This window comes from Argiope bruennichi, chromosome 2 (assembly GCF_947563725.1).
Source record: "Argiope bruennichi chromosome 2, qqArgBrue1.1, whole genome shotgun sequence".
In the NCBI taxonomy this organism is placed as follows: domain Eukaryota; kingdom Metazoa; phylum Arthropoda; class Arachnida; order Araneae; family Araneidae; genus Argiope; species Argiope bruennichi.
Window position 1 is genome coordinate 15,845,682 of NC_079152.1, and position 21,342 is coordinate 15,867,023.

General features: G+C 28.9%; 1 protein-coding gene across 1 annotated transcript in view; it reads right to left on the minus strand.

Moving 5' to 3' along the window:
* The window catches only part of LOC129958975 (lachesin-like), a 411,789-nt gene that overhangs the window by 82,675 nt on the left and 307,772 nt on the right, over nt 1–21,342 (minus strand). Inside the window, exon 6 of the mRNA XM_056071740.1 lies at nt 614–821. Within this exon, the coding sequence (XP_055927715.1) occupies nt 614–821 (208 nt within the window). The remainder of the gene's footprint in view (nt 1–613; nt 822–21,342) is intronic.

Here is a 21,342-nt window from a genome sequence, read left to right on the forward strand (position 1 = left end):
GAATCTGAACCCGAATCCTCACTACTGGGCCACTGCAACCCTCAAGTCCGTGAATATTGCGTGACTAGGAAAAAGGGTTCATTTAAAATCGAAAAATGTATTGTCAGGTATTTACACACAGTTTCTACGAATTAAACAAGGGCGAAGTGAAATTTAAGCAACGAAAAAAGAAAACATAATTAAAAACAAGTCTCAAAAAAGCGCTCTGGAGGGAAGAGGGGGATATCTAGGACACATTTTCCAATTTTACGACGAATCTTTTCTCTAGTCACAGAAAGATCATGCAAATTTTACAAATAAATCTAGAAAACTTTCCCTTCCTTTTTTATAATACAGTGTACATTTTTCTTTAGGACTTTTTGGCCGATCTCTTTATTTTTTAGTTAATATTTGTAATTCCTTATTTCGCAGCTAGGGGCACTGTAATCTGTCTTAATAAATTCAGCATAGTTGTTTTACTATAGGCACACTTTACTTCCTAGGGTATACAAGATGCCATTTTGAATTTAAAGAGATGAGAAAGATCCCCCTGTGTATAATTCATGTGAACATATTTTTTGTAATAAAGAAGGACAAAAGAAAGAAGCAGTATAAAGTAGATGCACCAACTCACCAACAACATCCAAATACCCGACTTGCCAGAGCATGGGCACAGTATTGACTTGGCACATATATGATCCTCGGTCTTCCTCCTGCACATCGTTGATGTGCAGGACATACACCCTGTGTTCGCTGTGACTCAACGCTATGCGATAATTTCTCGAGATGACGTGCCGGTGCATCGTCAGAATGGTCTTTGTCTCAATTCGCATCCAGGCAACCTGCAAGTAAAATTACGATCTATAACAATTGTGGTGATCTAGGGGGAAATTATATTCACACATTTTTCATGAAAATGGTAACAAATTTCATAAGTTTAGAAAATGAATAAGTTAAATATAATTTATTCCATTTAATTCAGACATTCTCTTCTATAGTTTTCTATGTAATTTCATAATTTTGTCAATTTTTTGGTGAATATTTTATTTCTAGGTGGCATAATTGTTTCGTTACAATTCCTTTCAATTACCCTGCATATACAGTACACTCCCGAGTATCCGATTTGTGATTATCCGACTTCCGTACTATCCGGCTTAGTTTTCTTTTATCGTAATTAGAGGAAGGAGATACGTCTATTAAGTCATTTATTAAAGACTTTTTCAAAACATAAATCTGTAAATTTTGACTCTTATTTAATAAAGAAGTAAACTGCAAGTAATTAAATTTTTGTTTATATTTAAATTTTAAATTAATTAAAATGTTGATTCTTATTTAATATTATCATTTTTTTATATCTGTGCAATCATTTATCAGTGAAAAATAAAATCAGTTTGAACCAATTTTCTTAAGAATTAAGCCTGCCATTTACGTTAATGTTTTATTTAATGTTCCGTACATTTAAGTTGGGCATGCCGGTGTCCTGACATAGGGAAAGCGCGTCTTCCACGTGATCTGGGCGTCCCGGTTTCGATTCCCGGTTTGGGCAGGCTTGTTCCGTTGTTCTATCTGTGAGATGTATGAATGTACCCTCCTGTAAAAAGGGGTTCTGGAAGCGAATGAGTAATGCATGAGTAGTTAAGTCGTACTACTGGCGCAACTATAAAAACAAGAGACGCCCCCCCCCCCCTCTGGCTTAAATCGCTGTCTTCGTAACAGCGGGCTTGTCCGTTTCAAGTGCCATAAGAAACAAGAACAACAAGTTGGGCTGCAGAATTTATGTTAAAACGTGAAAAGTTTATATACTTTAGCTTACTTTTTCTCTTATAAATTCTTGAAATGTTCAGCGCAATATATAAACTTATATAAAAACCAATGCAGAACCTTCTATTTTAACTCGACACGTTACCAGCAGTTGCCTTTATTATTCACCAGCTGTTTTCATGTTGAGATAAATGGAGGGCTTAGTATTCAATAAGAAGTGAGAACATACGTATCAGTGACTTTTGGATAAAACTTTTTCTTCTGGTATTGATGGGTATTCATAGAACTCCACCCTATCCAACATTTTTGTTATCCGGCCAGTCATTCCGCCTCATCTGGCCGGATACTCGGGAGTGTACTGTACTTTGTCTTTTCATTCTGTTAGAATATAATATTTGTAGTATAAATAGATATATTCGATGAAAATATATCTATTATGAATCCCGTATATATTTCATTTAATACATTATTACCAATTTTTTGCCATATCTTTAAAAAAATCCGTTTAATCAATTTAGTTATCAATAGCATACATTATTACAAATGCTATTTGTATTACATCTATGAAATTAAATACTGGTGAATTATAATCTTTATTTCAATAAGATTTTAATACATTACAATCAGTTATTTATTGTATATTTTATTTTTGTATATTTTTAATTTCTTTTATTTGTGTTGGAGTAATTATATTTAACCATTAAGGTTTTCAAAAGCTTATTTTATTTTTATTTTTTGCTTTATAGCATGAGATGATGGATATTAATATCAATTTAACTTCATTGAATAGGCATTTTTACACTCATTCTAGAGAATTATGTCATATTCTTGCAATAAAGTATTTCTGAAGTTTTAAGAGGATTTAATATCATTTCCATTTATTACTATAAACTTGAAACTGATTCAAATTTCAGTGAATTAGTAACTATAATTTTTCAATAAGTAATAATGTATCCCATGTATATAAGTGGAAATAAGGTTAAAGCAAGACTGGAAAGAATAATTTAAATCGGAGCAACTTTGATAACAAGCTTTGAATAAAATTGACTTTGTTTACAATTCAGAATTTTTAAATAAAAAATAAAGTATATATTCAAGAATGTATCTCTAAAGTCATTGGTAATTAGGATAATTTATCTGACAGACAGATAAATAAAACTGTTTCTTCCTTTCGTTTAACTCACACTTACAAAGATGACATACATAAAAAAGGCATGATTGACTGATTTATAATGACATTATAAAAAGGGATTTAAAATCGATCTTATAAAAAACGCTTAACCAATTATCAATATTCATTTCGTAAAAGCTTTTTAAGATAGGATTTCATTCAATGTTTGTCATAAAATCTATATATTTTGTGATTTATTAATTACCAAAGTGATTCTTTTTCCAATTAAATGACGGGCAATCAAATGTTCTTCAGTCTAATATCCCCCTTTCCATTTCTACGTTATATTCCTTTCCATGTTCTGAATGAAATTCGATAATATATTCTGCAATTCGTATTCATTTGGGAATAAATGACGCTTTTCAAACAGTGGGGGGAAATATATCAAATAGAACATCGTTTATAGCGTCATTCTAATCAGTAAAATATGCACAAACGTTTGCACCGAAATGCACAGAAGTTTGAAAATTTGACAGTTGAAATTTCAAGCAGAACATTACTTATAGCGCAATTCTATTAAATTAAGTATCCCAACAAAATATAAATCTGAAAATTTGATAGCTAAATAGCTTGAAATTTGAATTGAAATTCAAAACAAAACATTGCTTTAGTGCCATTTCAATAAATTCAATGTCGAAAAAAAAGCAACCCAGAAATGTGAAAATTTGATAGTTGAAATTTCAAGTGATGAATTAAGCGATCAGAGCGATTTAAGCCGAATGAGCATCTATTGTATTTTCAGTAGTGCCAACTAGGGCCAAGAGTACGACTCAACTACTTCATGCGTCACATTCGCTTGCACAACTCCTTTTAACCGGGCAGCACATTCACACACCTCACAGATAGAACACGGAAGAAGAAATTAATGTCAGAGCCCGGACTCGATCCGAGACGCTCAGACCGCGGGGAAGATATGCTACCATTATGCCAGGACACAAGCACGCCTCTAGTACCATCCTTATAAGTTGAATATCCCAACAAAATAGAAATTTGAAAATTTGATATTTGAAAAACTTGAAATTTGATCTAAAATTTCAAACAGAACATCTTATAGCGCCATTACAATATCAGAGCAAAACAGAAATTTGATAGTTGAATAGCTTGAAATATGATTTGAAATTTGAAGCAGAGCACCATTCTTATAAGTTAAATTTGCCAGCAAAATGGACACTTCAACACACACTTCACAGAAGTGCCAAATTCCATTCAATTGCATTTCGAAATATTAAGAAAATTAATACTGTTAAAGTAAAAATTCTAAATTTTAATCTGAAGAACTGATCTGATATATTCGAAATTTAATTTAGAGTATACGAGTCAATTTAGCTTGGAGAATTTGAATTTGCTGAAAGTATTGCTATATGAACAATAACAGAATATGAATTTTAATACGAAGATGAATTCTTCCTTAAACAAAAATATCATCCCATTTTAAAAATTATTTTCTTGGAGAACGGTATTTTTATTATTAATTTTAATTCTTTTTTAATGCTTTTTTTAATAAAATATGTTTTAGTTCATTTATAATTTTAACTGATATTTCTGCTTCTAAGATTTTTATGAGATCCACCATCTAAAAGTAATCTATTCAATCCATTGTCGATCTAATTTCAACACGAGTAGCTCAGAAAATAAAATTATTCGTGAAAAAAATTTGCTTTATATTCACAACTTCCATCAGAAAAGCAATTTATAAGGAAAAGCTGTCATTAAATATAACGCTTCAATAAGCACATGCCCCAAAACTGAGCCCTTTGTTGTTCCACTCACACTTAAGACCCAGTAAAAAGATTCCACTCTAGATAGTTAAATAGCCCGAAGCTACCCGGGTCAAATCACGGCGTCACTTTGAAAGATTCCTGATTCTCCCTGCCATGCTAAAGTGAAATGGAATCGCGATTCCAGCATTCCTCGTGTCGCATCCCAGAATGAAAAATACTCCCTATACATTTCAAGGAGATGGATCTTCAGAAGGAGGAGGGTGGGAGACATCAGGAGGGGTGAGGTGTTCCTCGGAGTTTGAAAGATTTTTAAGTAAAGTCTGTTAAATGCTTCCGGCGCTCCAAGCACCATGTGAGAGATCATAAATCCTTGCCTTCAAGATGCCTTGGAGATTGCGAGGATTCCAGGGCTTTCTTTTAATTCGCTCGCGTTTTAATATCCAGATTATATAAATTGAAGGAATCTCTCTCCGAAGTGCTTCTTTGACTTTGAATGTTTCCTCGCTCGGAAAGAGTTTTAACGCAATGGAGGTGTTGATAATAGGCTAATTGTGATCTAATCTCTGCAATGAAAAGTTGTTTTAATGTTTTGGGAATTTTGCCTGAAACCGTCCCAATTTAATCAAGATTTATTTTTGAATTTTATCTTTGAAAAAAGAATAGTTGAAAATTGAAGTAAAACAGCTGACATTTTGTTTGAATGTCTTAACTATTTTGCCTTTTATTTGACAATATGAAAATTGGAATCATGATTTTTATCAGTTTATCCGTTAAACTTATTTCGTCCCAATTCGTTTAGAGCTATATTCAATATATTTCCTCTGCAGGTAAATCAATTAAATTAAGAAATAATCTCTTGGTGGTAGAGTTTCAATGTTGTACTTGAAAGTGAAGGATTGCAAGGATTCCAGGGCATTTTTTAACTCACTCGCTTTTAAATATACAGATTACATCAATTGAAGGAATCTCTCTCCGAAGTGCTTTTTTGACTTTCGACGTTTACTCTCTCGGAACGAGTTTTAAAGCGATGGAGATGTTGATAATGGGATAACTGTGAATTAATCTAAGCAATGAAAAGTGGTTTTAGTATTTTGGGAATTTTGTCCTAATTTAAGCAAAATTTATTCTTAACATTTTCTTTGAAAAAAAGAAAAGAATCGCAAGAAATTGAAGTAAAATTGAAGGAATCTCCAAAGTGCTTCTTTGACTTTGGATGTTCCCTCGTTCGGAAAGAATTTTAACGTGATGGACGTGTTGATAATGGGATAATTGTGAATTAATCTTTGCAATGAAAAGTTACCTTATTGTTTTGAATTTTTTTTCCAAATTGTCCCAATTTAAGCAAGATTTATTCTAGACTCTTCTTTTTGAAAAAGAGAAAAGAATTGCGAGAAATTGGAGTAAAATTGAAGGAATCTCCAAAGTGCTTCATTGACTTTGGATGTTCCCTCCTTTCGAAAGAGTTTTAACGTGATGGAGGTGTTGATAATGGGATAATTGTGAATTTATCTCTACAATGAAAAGTTGTTTTAGTGTTTTGTGAATTTTGTCCAAAATTGTCCCTATTGTTCGTGGTCCCAATTTTAACAAGATTTATTTTATAATCTTATCTCTGAAAAAGAAAAGAATTACTGGAAATTGAAACGAAATAGCACGAAAGTTTTTAACATTTGGTTTGAATATTTTAAATATTTTTCAATTTATTTGGCAATCGTCATCAGATAATCGTCACGATTTTCATAAGTAAATCCGTTGAACTTATTTCTCTCGAATTTATTAAGAGCTGCTGTAGATTTCTTCTGCTGTCAAATGGTGTAATGTCTCTTGATAATATAATTTCAGTGTCTTGATTGAAAGCAATTGATTTTATTTATTTAAATTGGAACTCGCTTGTGTAAGTTGTAACGTCTTTCTTTTGCCTTATATTTGGGTACAACTACAGCAGATGTATTGAATTTACGTATTTCGGTAATTTTGGTGGGTATTTCGATTCAGTTGCTGTCTTCGAAATTTGATTCCCAATTCAAGAAAGCGATTAAATAATAATAAGCAATTGAAATTTGGAATTTATATTATTAAATGAAGACTGCCCTTTCGGGTATATTTTTAGATAAAATTTATCAATTCTAGTAATTCTTGCTTTACATTGTTGAGATACAATTATTATTCCAAACATCACAAATAAAGTGAAAGCTTCTCATGCTTAAAGTGATTATTTTAATTTTAATTAAGTTTATATTTTCATACCTTAAAATTATTTGAAAAATTAAAGTTTGATACCAGCAACACACACAAATGAGACAATACAAAAGATAATTTCAACTATATCTGTACATTACTCAGAGGAATTCAACAAAACACAAAATTATTTAGAATACGATTATTTTCTTTCTCTTTGCGAAATATTTCAATCTAACAAACGCAATAAATATGATAAAAAAATCACTCAAACGTATAACAGAAATTTAATTCTTATTGATCTTTGATTATTCCACTATCAAATAGTTATTAACAAAGATTGTCTTTTTTGCATATTTTCGAATAAAAAATGAAATAATTTGCCAAATAATCTCTTCATCAAACAGATTCAAAAGAAAATAATTTTATAGAAAGTAAATTAAAAACATAGAAACCCATTATGGCTGCGGAAATATTAGGGCCTTTATTTTACAAAATAAAATATGATCTTTTATATATATATATATATATATATATATATATATATATATATATATATATATATATATTCTTTGTTCATGAAATTATTTCTAGCAAAAATACAATTGGATGAAATGTAATACCATAGACTATTGCAAGAGATTCTAATTTTTGTTGAATTAAGAAAAAAAATATATTCCTTTGATAAGTTTTTTTTTCAATCCGAGTTTTCAGAACAATAAACTAATTATCATGCAATAAAATAATGAAGGCACTTCTTACGTATATGCAGTGGACGAGTAACGAAGAATGTATGAATAATTAAAAGTTTGTTTGATTTTAACATTTACAGATTGTCAGCAATAAAACCTATACTTTAAGTCGGATATTGTTTGAGTACAGTTAACATTAATTAATTAATATTGCTGCATATAATTTTAAATATGCAGCAATTTTTATAAAAAAAAAAACGTATGAGAAAATTTGGTTTACAGTATATAGATGCTTTGTCAAATAATTATTATTGGTTTGCTGATTGCTTATTACATTTTTCAATATTACATTTCGATATGGGTCTTTTTAGTTTAAAGAATATTATAACGTTGTAAGTTTGATTTAAGAATATCATTAAGAGTACAGTGATAAAAAGAATTATAAGTACATACAGCGTTTAAAGTAATTTTGAACCTGAAATGAAACTTAGCTTTCTCAAAGTTTAGAATAAATTTTAGACATATAATTTTAATTGTAAAATGAGCCATATTTATTTCGGATCGTTATTTGGTTCCCAGAACTAGGTGCGCAGCTGTTATAGAAGATGTTTGGAAAATGTAAGTTTATCCTTCTTAAAATAGGCATTCTTTCAACACTTATCTCTCATTAAAGATTTCCGCTTGACAATATATTCTAAGACATTCTTAAGTCCCTGTATTTCAAAGCCACATGTCAGTAATGTTGTGTCTTCTATAGCATGCACTACAGACATTATTTTGTTTTTGAATCTTTTATCTTAATTGTTCCGAAATCATGGCCCATGTTCAAAAATGGTTAAAGCGAATAGCACAAAATAGCTACCCTAATAGCACAAAATTAATCTTTTCTCTTATTTGTTTCAAAATCATGGCTCATGTACAAAGATGGTTAAAGCGAATAGCACAAAATAGCTACCCTAATAGCACAAAATTAATCTTTTCTCTTAATTGTTTCAAAATCAGCGCTCATGTACAAAGATGGTTAAAGCGAACAGCATAATATAGATACCCTAATAGCACAAAATTAATCTTTTCTCTTAATTGTTTCAAAATCATGGCACATGTACAAAGATGGTTATAGCGAATAGCACAAAATTAATCTTTTCTCTTAATTGTTTCAAAATCAGGGCTCATGTACAAAGATGGTAAAAGCAAATAGCATAAAATAGATACCCTAATAGCACAAAATCTTTTCTCTTAATTGTTTCAAAATCATTGCTCATGTACAAAGATGGTTAAAGCGAATAGCACAAAATAGCTACCCTATTAGCACAAAATTAATCTTTTCTCTTAATTGTTTCAAAATCATGGCTCATGTACAAAGATGGTTAAAGCTAATAGCACAAAATTAATCTTTCCTCTTAATTGTTTCAAAATCATGGCTCATGTTCAAAGACGGTTAAAGCGAAGAGCACAAAATAGCTAACTTATTAGCACAAAATTAATCTTTTATCTTAGTTGTTTCAAAATCATGTCTCATGTTCAAAGATGGTTAAAGCGAATAGCACAAAAGAGCTACCCTAATAGCACAAAATTAATCTTTTCTCTTAATTGCTCCAAAATCATGGCTCATGTTCAAAGATGATTAAAGCGAATAGCACAAAATAGATACCCTAATAGAACAAAATTAAGCTTTCCTCTTAATTGTTTCAAAATCATGGCTCATGTACAAAGATGGTTAAAGCTAATAGCACAAAATTAATCTTTCCTCTTAATTGTTTCAAAATCATGGCTCATGTTCAAAGACGGTTAAAGCGAAGAGCACAAAATAGCTACCCTATTAGCACAAAATTAATCTTTTCTCTTGATTGTTTCAAAATCATGGCTCATGTACAAAGATGGTTAAAGTGAATAGCACAAAACAGCTACCGTATTAGAACAAAATTCCCAACAATATCGTTCAGATATCTTCACAATGTTACTCGATATTGAGAATATGAAACAACATCGTCGAGATGTGGAAGAATATATTTTGTTAATAGTGTAAGCAATTGCATTTTGCGCTGTCCCTTCTTTGGGAATTCAAAGCATGTTTTTTTTTTCATGTCTTTAACATTCTTTCTCATTTTTATCCGTGGAGTAATATAAAAGAAATTGACTTTAGGAATTTCAGTGAAAAAATATTCATTTTCTTTTATTTATTTTGAAATAATGCAGATTTTTATGTTGTGATTCGAGAATGATCATATTTTTTGAAAATAAACCTATATTGTAAATGAATATTCATGAAATTAGTCTTTTACAACTTAAAAAAAATCTTTTTTAAAATTACTTGTTTCCGTCTGATTTAAAAATGAATTAATCATGACTTGGGAATTACCTTCATTTCAACGATTCACTGAAAAACACAAATGCAGCTATATTGTTAATTCTCAATGGATTGGATATGGAAAAATCGAAAATTGTTATTTCGAATTAGGCAAAAGAACATTCAACTTTAATTGTTTTCTACATGCAATGTAGAAAACAATTAAAGTTGACATATAAAATTGCAGTAGCAGTAATGTTATATGACATGTTTTCTATTTTTATTTTGAAAAATCTAATTACTAGAAATATATATATATATATATATATATATATATATATATATATATATATATATATATATATATATATATATATATAGTCCATACTTTCTCTTCAAGGCGCAAAATTCTTAATTCTGGAAGAAAAGTCTGAATTTGAAGTTCCTCTTTTGTCCCTGATGTAGAAACGTCTATTCTCTAAATAATTCCATATGTTCATATATACATACGCTATTCTCTAAATAATTATAACTACATATGCTATTCTATATATAATATACATATAAAATTGCAATTTCGCAGATAGCATTTTTTTTTTTTTTTTTACCTGAGCTCAAAACATGTATACTTTAATGAACATCAATTTGTGCAGTAAATGCCGATTTTTTCAGAAGTTTCTTTAAACAAATTTACAAAATAATTTGCATACGCTTTTTTTCCATATAAAAGAACAAAAATGCTTTTGAAATATTTTTGTACATTTATTAAATAATTTATATCTGCACATTATTATTATGATACAAGGCTTTCATATGTTCATGTCTCAAAGGAGTTAGTACATGGTTTAATTTTTTTACTAGTTGGAAATATGGAGACAATACAAGTAATAAAAATGATTAAAATAAAGCAATAATTTAGATTATGCAAAAGGAATATCCTTGCAATTAATTTATAACATATTATACTTTTTAAATTTTTATAAGAACCCTCTAGATAGAATTCATATTATTTCCGTTTCCGGCAATTACATAATTATAAAGAACTAAACATTTTTATTATTCTTAAAGAAACAGAAAAATTCAGTAAAAAGAATTAAATATGAAAAACTTTATTATATATATATATATATATATATATATATATATATATATATATATTGATATAAAAAGTAGAATGAAAATAATTGAATCATACAGATATATTGAAACTTTTTTGAAGGGATTTGAGAAAAGAATTAGAAAAGAAAAGAAAATACTAAGCTTTTTTTACATAATACTCTTTAATAAGCATTTAATTTTTTTTCTCCTTTCTATCTATCATATAAGAATTTTATAACGATTGCATGTAGCAAAAATATAGATTTAAAGAATTGAAAAAAATTAATTAATTTAATAATTATTAAATTAATTAATTAATTAATTGATTAACTATTTAATTTTAATTACACTCATCAGAAAACTATGTATATTTTAAATTTATTTATTACTAAACATAGTAATTATTTAGTAAATATTTATTAAATTAAAATTTATTATGTTACTAATTATAAATAAATAAAACATGAATCATAAAATGCAATTATTTCTATTTAGAAACTGTTAGTGATAATTTGGTTCGTCCGGAATACTGCGTGTGTTTGAATTTAATTAATTCTATTTTTTGGTAACCTTGATTGCCTCATCACATTACTTTAAAGCATCAAATTTGATGGACACAAAGGCTTTGTTATTTTAAAACTTTTACACCTGTTCAGCGCATTGCTTACCAACCTTTGCGATGAAATTGACTCTCTGGGTAACATAGTGACCTTTGAACCTAAATTTCATGGTTAATTCACACGAATTGGCACATGCCTTTAGTGATTATTTGTCTTTCTAATTCCCCATGTATACTGAGCTAAAAATAAATGATTATATTTTTCAAAGATTTTAGAAAATCGCGCTATTGAATATTTGATGAATGAGTGGAAAGTTTGAAGTTCATTTCGGTTACGAACACAATTATGAAAATTAACACCAAACACATTCTTAAAACATTACTAAAACTTTTGAAATATATGCATGATAACTTAATTGGTATTGTTAAAATTTTTAAATTTTAAAATGGTGTAAATCTCAATTTCGTACAATAATATTTCCGAGAACTGTTTTCCAACTTATTTTGTAAATATTCTTTTCAAAGTGCAACTTTCCACCCTGAAAAGCAAAGTTTGCACCAGGTTTGGAAGCTCTTGGTCAAACAGTCTGGACTGGAGTCAATATTTGCACAAACAGTCATTCACAAATACTTTATCGTCTGTTATTAATATAGATATATAGAGAGAGCGTTGAAAATAGAGATACAAAAGTAGAAAGAATGCGAAATTCTTAGCATTATATTAAAACATAATGATAGAAAAATTGGAGAAAAAGATATACATATATTCAATACCTTTAAATGTTTCGAGACCAGGGATATTTATTTTTCATTTAATGGGATAGCCACAAGAAAGACTAGATTAAAAAGTCTATTGTAATTTACAGTATTTTCACTAGTAACATTTTGTGTATTTGTTGTATTGAGAAAATCTCTGACATTCAAAATTTAAATATGCAATTCATTTATAATAATACTAAAAATACGAAAGATTATTAAAACTGATTTCTCAGAAAAATGAGTGATATTGAGGGAGATCTCAAATTTTGGAGAAGCATTTATTTCGTTAAAATATTTATCTAGTTCCAGTTATTAAAATTAAATTAAATTTAAATATTTTCTATGGCATGCATGTTTTCTGCTTACTGTACATTATTTTATCAGATATTTTGCAAGAATTTTTCCTTTGGTTGAGATTTATGATAATTGCTTGAATTGAATTAGTTTAAAAATCACTCTCATGGTGAATGAATCTGTTAAATGTATATATTGGGCTACTTTGGAATTTAATTAAAGTTGAATGTTGGAATTATCTACACTATTCTTTACGCTCATAGCTTAACATTATTCTATTTATCATGATACAGGATTTTTCCAAGATTTCAGAATAAATTAGTCATAGAATGTATGTATAAAAAGAAATAAACTTAAATTTAAAGCACCTATTGAAATACTTTTGACCATGAAAAATTAAAAAGAATTTAAATAATTTAGGTTTCATACTTTTTCGTATCTTTTAGAATAGTCTTAAGTACTTCTCTTTATCTTTCAAGCGGACCTTCTCTCATTTGAACCATACATAATTTTTAAAAGCAAAAACATATTTAAAAAATGTTAAATATATATTATTTGTATGTTACTTTAAAGCCTGATTAAACCTCAAAATAATTTATAAAATTATACTTGGAAATATAGTGATGAGTAGCACTTACATTGCGAACACAAATTAATTAGAAATAAACTCCTCCTTGGTATATATTTTTTTTTAATTTCCTTTCTCAATGTTTTTAAATATCTAACATATATATATATATATATATATATATATATATATATATATATATATATATATATATATATATATATATATATCATAACCTTTTTCCAAGAAGTTAAGTAATTTTGTATCTTGATATTACCTACTTTTTCACTTAACAATCACTGAAAATTAAAAAAAGAAATATTAAAACGTAAACAATACTAATTAAGAAATGAAATAAAGAAGGTTATCCTACCAAAAAACACACACATTGACAAGTTTCCCTAGAAAGTAATAATTAGTATGACACTTTGAAACCTATTGATTTTGAAGAACTAATAACTCAACAGGAAAAGTAGTGGGATTTCATATTTCTAATGGAAGTTTTAATTAAGAATTATCGATTAAATGCTATCCATGAAAGACAGAAAAAATTGTCTGAGAAAAATTTAATGCATTGATTTCACTCAGCTTAACAATTTTTTTCCTGAAAAAATATGCAAAATGTATTTTTGTTAAGCGCGTTTTGAGAATTTGACAACTAAGTGGCTCTTTAGGATTAATGGTAGCTTAAAATTTCAATAAAATCACAACTCGCATTGAACATTTTGATAAACAAGAACTCGTATTATTTCAAACACTTTAACTATGTTATCTATTGTGATGTGGTTCCAAGTCATTTTCTATCATATGACTTAAAATATGAACTTTAATCTGTTACTGGAAGTAATTAATTTTCAAACATACAGATAACTCTTTACTGTATCGTAAATGATAAAATCTGTAATAAATGTTTCGGTTTTAATATTTCAGGAATAAAGAAATTTTGGACAATACAAAATATGATTTCATAATATTTCAATGAATTAGTTAATAAAATGCTTCTGACATAACAAACCATTCATCTTAAGAAAGCGAATTTTCTTAGTAAAGATATAAATTATACTTATAATACATTTAGTTATATTACAAGGAGAAACAGAAGAACTTAACAAAAGATTACATTTTTAAAACAAATTCTTCATAGTTTATTTTTGAAATCAAATCTTAAATGTAAGTGGAACAAAAAAGCAAAATAAATAAATAAATAAATAAAATAAAATAGATAAACCTTCAGGGTAGGGAAACATATGCCACATTCTCCTACCATGGTCTTTACAAACGGAAGAAAAGTCAAATGTGAAATATTAGTAGCAACAATGAAAAATATTTGTGATTCTTTGCAATAAAGTGTATCGATGTGAAGTATTTTTGAAAAACGTAATAAAATTTATTCCAATTTGACAAAAAAAAAAAAAAAACTGAGTGGCAAATAAATTAATGCAATTGAAATTACATTTTTTTACATTTTAAAATGATATAAAAATTAATTTAAGATTTCATAATAATACTTCCAAATATTATGGTAAGAAATCATTGAAATTTCATCTTTATTTTAGCAAAATAAAATTCGAATTAAAATTAGAAATGGAGTGCATTCTTTTACTCTCCAAATTTTATGCTTAGTTTGTAGCTATTGATCAAATAACCGGGCATACACAGTAACAGAAAACACACGCACACACATATTCAGGTATATTATTAGTAGGGATACTGAACAAGCCGCCTTCGGAAAGCCGAAAACGATAGTTTAATTAAATTTCAGTAGTGGATCTATTAGGTAATAATTTGATTTTTAAGATGCTCTTAACAAAATACTTTTAACTGTAACTTTTGACTTTGCACCTGTACTTTTTATGGATTTTATGCATGAAAACTGCAAATGGAGTTCAATGAATACACAATGTCATTAACAAATTAGGTGTTCCTAAATGGCATGTTGTTTTTATCAGGCCTGATAATTAGTACAATCCTTTTTTCTAAGCTTTAAAGAGTGGAGAAAAATACTGTGTGATTAACTATTTGTTCAAACAATAAACAATGGTTTAAATTTCATTATAACATTGGAATGTATTGTTAAAATTATGCAAGAAGTTATTTCAAAACAATTTAATTTTTTTTAAAAAAAAATTTAATTTTAAAAAGGCATTAGAAAACAGATTTGTAAAATTATATTTTCGGAATCATTGAGAACAATAAAACTTGATTTTTAAGTATTTAATGCTTATTAAGAGAAGTAGTTTTGGTGAGTATTCTCATATTCCAAAGCATATTTGTACCAGATTTGGAGCAAATATACAATGGGAAATGTAGAATAGGATAGAATATGTTGGAATGCATAATTCTAAGTATAACAATTAGCCTATAGAGCACCCACATATGCTTTCGTGCCTACATACAGATAGAGATACTTTCATGTATTATTAATAATATCAATAAAGCTTTCGCATATGATTTATATATTACTACATAATAGGGAAGAGGATCAGGAATGTGAGAAATAAGGTAATGAAGTATATTCTGTAATCAGCTCTATCCAAAATTGTTTACTCGATCGGGAATCAGCAAGAATTGCTACAGTTATATTTGCTGCTAGAGGAATTTTCCCATTTTCTTCTTCCCAAAAGTGTTATGGACCTATTTCCTCTGGAATTCTTCGAGGAATGCTAAGTAGAATCGGTTGTTCCAGCCCATACAACTTCTAACACTGTCCTTATCCAAGTGCATAAATAACTATATGTTTAACAAAAGATATCACATTCTCCTATAATATGGATTTTTGATTCGTGCTATTGATTTGAAAAGATGGAACAAGTTGAATTAGAATAAGCGACAACTTCGAAAATGATGTATAAGATAAATAGTCTTTTTTATTATAATAATTGATGTATAAGATAAATAGCCTTTTTTATTATAATAATTGATGTGTAAGATAAATAGCCTTTTTTATTATAATAATTTCGCGCTTTAATTTTTTTACTATGACTGAAATCTGTGTAATACACACGCTTGTACACATTTTTATTTAAGCAGACGTTGCTTGTTTATAAATCAATATATGCATAATAAATGCAAGCATGGTTTTTACGTGTCTGTTGATATAGCTCTACAATACATCCTCGCATCTCCATGGAGGTTTTATGGAATTGTAGCTCTCCATCCCCCAGACATGAAGAAAATGTCAACTTGAAATTGTAGAAGATGTGGTTGGAGATACCAAGAAAAAAGATACTAACATTATTCTAATAAATTTATCATGAAAAATTGGTAAATCTTCTAGGAATTGAATGCCTAAAAGAGTAGACTGATTTTTCAGAATCATTCAGAAACTTCCAGATTGTTCTTGGAATACCTTTGAATGTTCCAGACAGAATGCTGTAGAATCTTTCAGAATATTTGTATTTTTTTAAAATTGTTCCATAATGTTCAAGAATGCTCTATGATATTTTAGAATTTTTCAGAGTATTTGAGAAGGCTTTAAAATGCTCCAGGAATGTTTTAGAATCGCTTAAAATTTTCTGACGTTTAGAAGGGACTTCCTCTATCAGAAAGTTCGACAGTATTCTAAAATATTAATAGAACACTTCTATCATAAAGTTAGAACATTGTTACCATTGCCAAAATGAATCTTATAATTTTTTGCAAGTGTATTTCTTTGAAAGGAATAAATGGAAGTCTATCAACGGTGTGCAAATATAAATTGATTATGACTGGATATCATTAAATATCTGCAGAGGATTTTATTTTAATGCAATCAACTTGTTCACTTATTCTGAAACAGCATTTGATATAATGACATTAAGTGATCTTAAATTTGTAATTTGAACCGACGAAACACCAGTTGGAGAACCTGAACATAGATTCACTGCTCTTCAAGTCAATGAAATTGCGATTGGAATTATGTACAATGAGTACACAAGTCGTGATCTAATTATTGAATGAAGACGAGAAAGATTATTACTTATCCCTTTAATATTTCGTTCTTATGTAACTTCATATCCGTTTTTGTATAGAGTAGAAGATGGATACTATTTTATATATGAAACAAATGATATCAAATATAAGTGCAGAAACAAATAGGAACGTAGCATCGAAGGAATATCACACGCATAAAATTATAATAAGAGAAAACAAGGAACACCTTCATATTAAGACTTGATTGGTACATGATTTTGAAATAAATCATGAATCATTTTTTGATCTCCACGTGATTTATTTCAAAAGTTTTGAGCGGATATGTACTCAAACATAGCCGCAGAGCGTATGATAATGATAAGATAAAACCAAAAGAAATTGAGAATAGAAGAGTGCAATCATGTGAAAGATATAATCATGAGTAATTGCAACGTTGACGATATTGAAAGACTTGTAATTTTACCAGCAACTTACATAAGAAGAGCACAAAAACTTACACTAGTACACAAAAGATGCTATGATCTATGGAATAAAGCATGGTCTGTCTGATTTATTCAAAATATTTACTTCCAATTCGCCATTGCTGGAGATCAAGGAAAATATTACCTTGTGGTGAAAGACTTATAAGCCAGTTAACAGCTACGCTACCCGAGCAATTGCTTTTGGATCAAGGTCATGTTACTGGACTGCGAACCACAAGGTCCCAGGTTCTATCCTCGCTCATCACAATTCGCTACATTGGTGACCTCGGACGATGAACCTTCAACCTTCGTACAGCTGTTGTGGCGCCATCTACCCACAGCAAAACTAAAGTTGTCAGATTCACTTGACGCAACAACCCAAAGTCGTCAGACTCATTTGACGCAGTAACAGCAACCACTCACCCACACACATTAGCCATAACGTTTGGCGCTACTCAAATGGGTACCGGCGCATTAAACTCAATAGCTAATAAATACATCATCACTCAACAGCCATACCGTTCGTCTCACCTCCGACTCACTGGAGGGAGGATCTGTGGTGAAAAGCTTATAAGCCAGTTAACAGCTACTCTACCCGAACAATTGCTTTTGTATCGTGGTCGTGTTACTGGACTGCGAACCACAAGGTCCCAGGTTCTATCCTCGCTCATCCCAATACTCCACAACCTATAAGCAACTTCCCATAGACCATTATGACATAATAGCTCAAGTTTTTCGATAGAACCAAATGAGAATAATGAATATCATTAAAAAATTATCCTATTTTTGGTACCGTTAGATGTTGTATATACAATAGTGAAGGGCAGAAACTGATTTGGTTACTTGAAAAAATCCATCCAAATCAAACGGATCAGGTATATCGAGCTAAATACCCAAGTCCAGAATAGGATTAAGAAATATATACTATTGAAAAATAGCATTCGTAATCCATGTGGTAAATATGAACTCATTTTATGTAAGTGATGGCAAATATATTCAAAGACATATTGCCGCATTGAAAAGAATTAGTCGACTCTTCATGGTCGAATGGTCATAAAACTGATCTCAATATCAGGGGCTTGTGAGTACGTATCCTGCAATTCGCAGTCTGTGTAAATATTTAATTAATTGATTTTATGTTTCTCTTTATTTCATGTTCCAGCAGATTCTGGACATTTCTTTAGTTTACCAGACAAGTGTTTTGGACTTTTCTTATTGTCTCCAGAAAAGTATTCTGGAACATTCCCTGCTAGTATAAAAGCAGAAGATCTGTCAGTCACTCTGTTCTGAGTTCAGAGTTGAGTTAATAAATTGGTTTAGCTCTACTTCATGTGTGTGTCACTGAGTTCCATATTAAAGTACCTACGTGACAATATTTAAATGAGATAAAAGCAGAGGATACACATCCTTAGTACTGAATAGGATTTCCGAAAAATAGAGATTCCACTGTCGAAATACGAATGCAAATTAATCAATAATCATTAAATGATGTCATACAATTGTTGTATTGGCCTCATATGGGATTGTGGCCACTAAGAACATGAGCTGTTCACTCTAATTTTAATACCACAAAATGTTACAGATTAGAAATTTCCAGTTTGAAATATGTCAAGAGCAATTGGAAGATGCACATTTTAAAACATTGTAAGGTAATCATTCGGGACGAAAGTACAGTGAAGCATAAAAAGCTATTCGAAACATTAGATAGAACACAGAATTAACGGGGTAATTTAGGTTTATTGAGAGGTAGATAAAATGTGCTTCGTGGATATTTTCGGCAAACGATTCTGAATATCCCAAATTAAATCCAGCAGATGAAATCAGTGCAGTGTTTGAAGACTCCTTTCTCTGGATTCAAGATAATGTATGTTGAAAACGAGTATGAGATCTCAACTCTTCAATGATGAAGAAACGAGACAGGCTTCAGGAAATTCTTACAACTAGGCGAATACATTCAACCAATTGATCTGTAATGGACAAAACTGAATTTTCGAATGATTTTTTTTAAAAATCTTCAAGAGTCCAAATAAATTATTTGATAAAAATAGTCCAAAAATTGTGAAAAATTTTAAAAATTCAAATTGCTTATTTGAAAGAGAAGCTTAAGCAATATGCAATCAAGTAGTTTTCAGTATTAACTTAAAAATTGAAAACAATATTTCTGGTGAGGAAACAAATTTTAAATCAAATGATTCAATAGTTGATGCAAATGGGAGTTCTATTTTCTCACTAAATTTTTCAATTCGATACAAGTGCTAGAAATGTCTTTATATTATTTAAGATTAAAGGAATAGATTACCAATTATTTTGATTAGAATTTTGAATTCAAGAAGATTATATAATAAAACAATTAAAGAATCAAAAAATACAAATGGAACAAAAATAATGCCAGGAAAAGATAAAAGGAAAACAATATTTATTCCAAGAACTCCACTCATATCTAACGAGCTACTATTTCAATTGAAACGACTGCAGGTTCTAATAAGATTAGCATTTAATATCATTCTAAATAAAGCACAAGAACATATGCTGTATGTAATGTGGTATTAATTTTTAAGAATCATGCATTTTAATGATTAGTTTCATGTAATTTGCTTTAGAGTGAGAATTCCAAGAAATTTATAAATATACTCACCAAGTAATACGATGACATATTAAATTGACTTTGCAAATGAATTGAGATTTAATTATTAAATAAAGTGAAAAAAAACTAACTAAATGGCAGAACTGAAGCAAAAAAGTGTAAAATTTCACTGAAGTAAAACAATTCTATTGAGAATATGATGATCTAATTTAGTTTTATAATGTAAAAATCCGTTTTGTAAATTCTCATTTGGCTGGAGTTGGCTCGTTTTTCTACCAAAATCTAACAAAAATCTAAGTGAATGTAATGAAACAAATATAAAATACTAAAATACAAATAATGAAATACTAAATACAAATAATGAAATATATATACTAAATATACTTAATAAATCGTTAATATTATCATACTATTTCATAATTCATTGAATTTGTATTTTTTAAAATTTATTTATTTGACAACCAGGTAAATAATATCATTTTAATCAACCTGGCTTCTGTCCATTTATTTCAATGATCTAGGAATCTGCCTAACCCAGATCCCACTGCTGATTCTAAGGTTTTAGTTAATTGGAAACACAATTTGAGAAAAAATTTATAAATTCTCAAAATAGTATAAAAAAAATCTGTTAATGCTCAAAGTAAACGAAATAGAAAATGTGTATTAAAAATTATAAAAAAAAAATGAAATTAAAATTATTTCTTCTTGTTAAATTAACTTAAAAATATTCAATTACACAAATATTTGCTCTTTCATAGAAATATTCAAAAAAGTAAAAGAATCTTTCTTAATTATCTGTGTAGAATTTGAAACTAAATAGCATATTAGGGAGTTAGCAAAAAGTAAGAAAAGCATCCTCCAGCTTAAAGTGTTTGGTTTTGTCGGTAATGCGAATTTTCCGTGCTTGTAATAATCACAAACTAATATTCGAGTGCCACAAATGTCTTTTCGAAATTGTCCTTTGTAGATAATGATCTTGAAAACTTTTTAATGCTCTGGAATTTTTTCTTACTGAGAAAACGGCGTTTCAAAATCCTTTAAATCTGTCTACACTAAAAAAAAAAAAAAAAAAAAAAAAAAAAAAAAAAAAAAAAAATTAAATAAAGTTTCAAGCCAACATATTTCGATATTTGCTTTTTAAATGAGCCTGTTTGTCAGTTGGGTGGTATTTCTTCCAAAAAGGTATTATTTTCTTCAATGTAATGTTTTCTATTCATGCAATGAATTAAATTATTTATTGTTGGAGTTGAAATGCTAATATTCAAAAGAAAGTGCATTTTAACTATGGATTTTGCGAAATATTATATTATTTCATGTG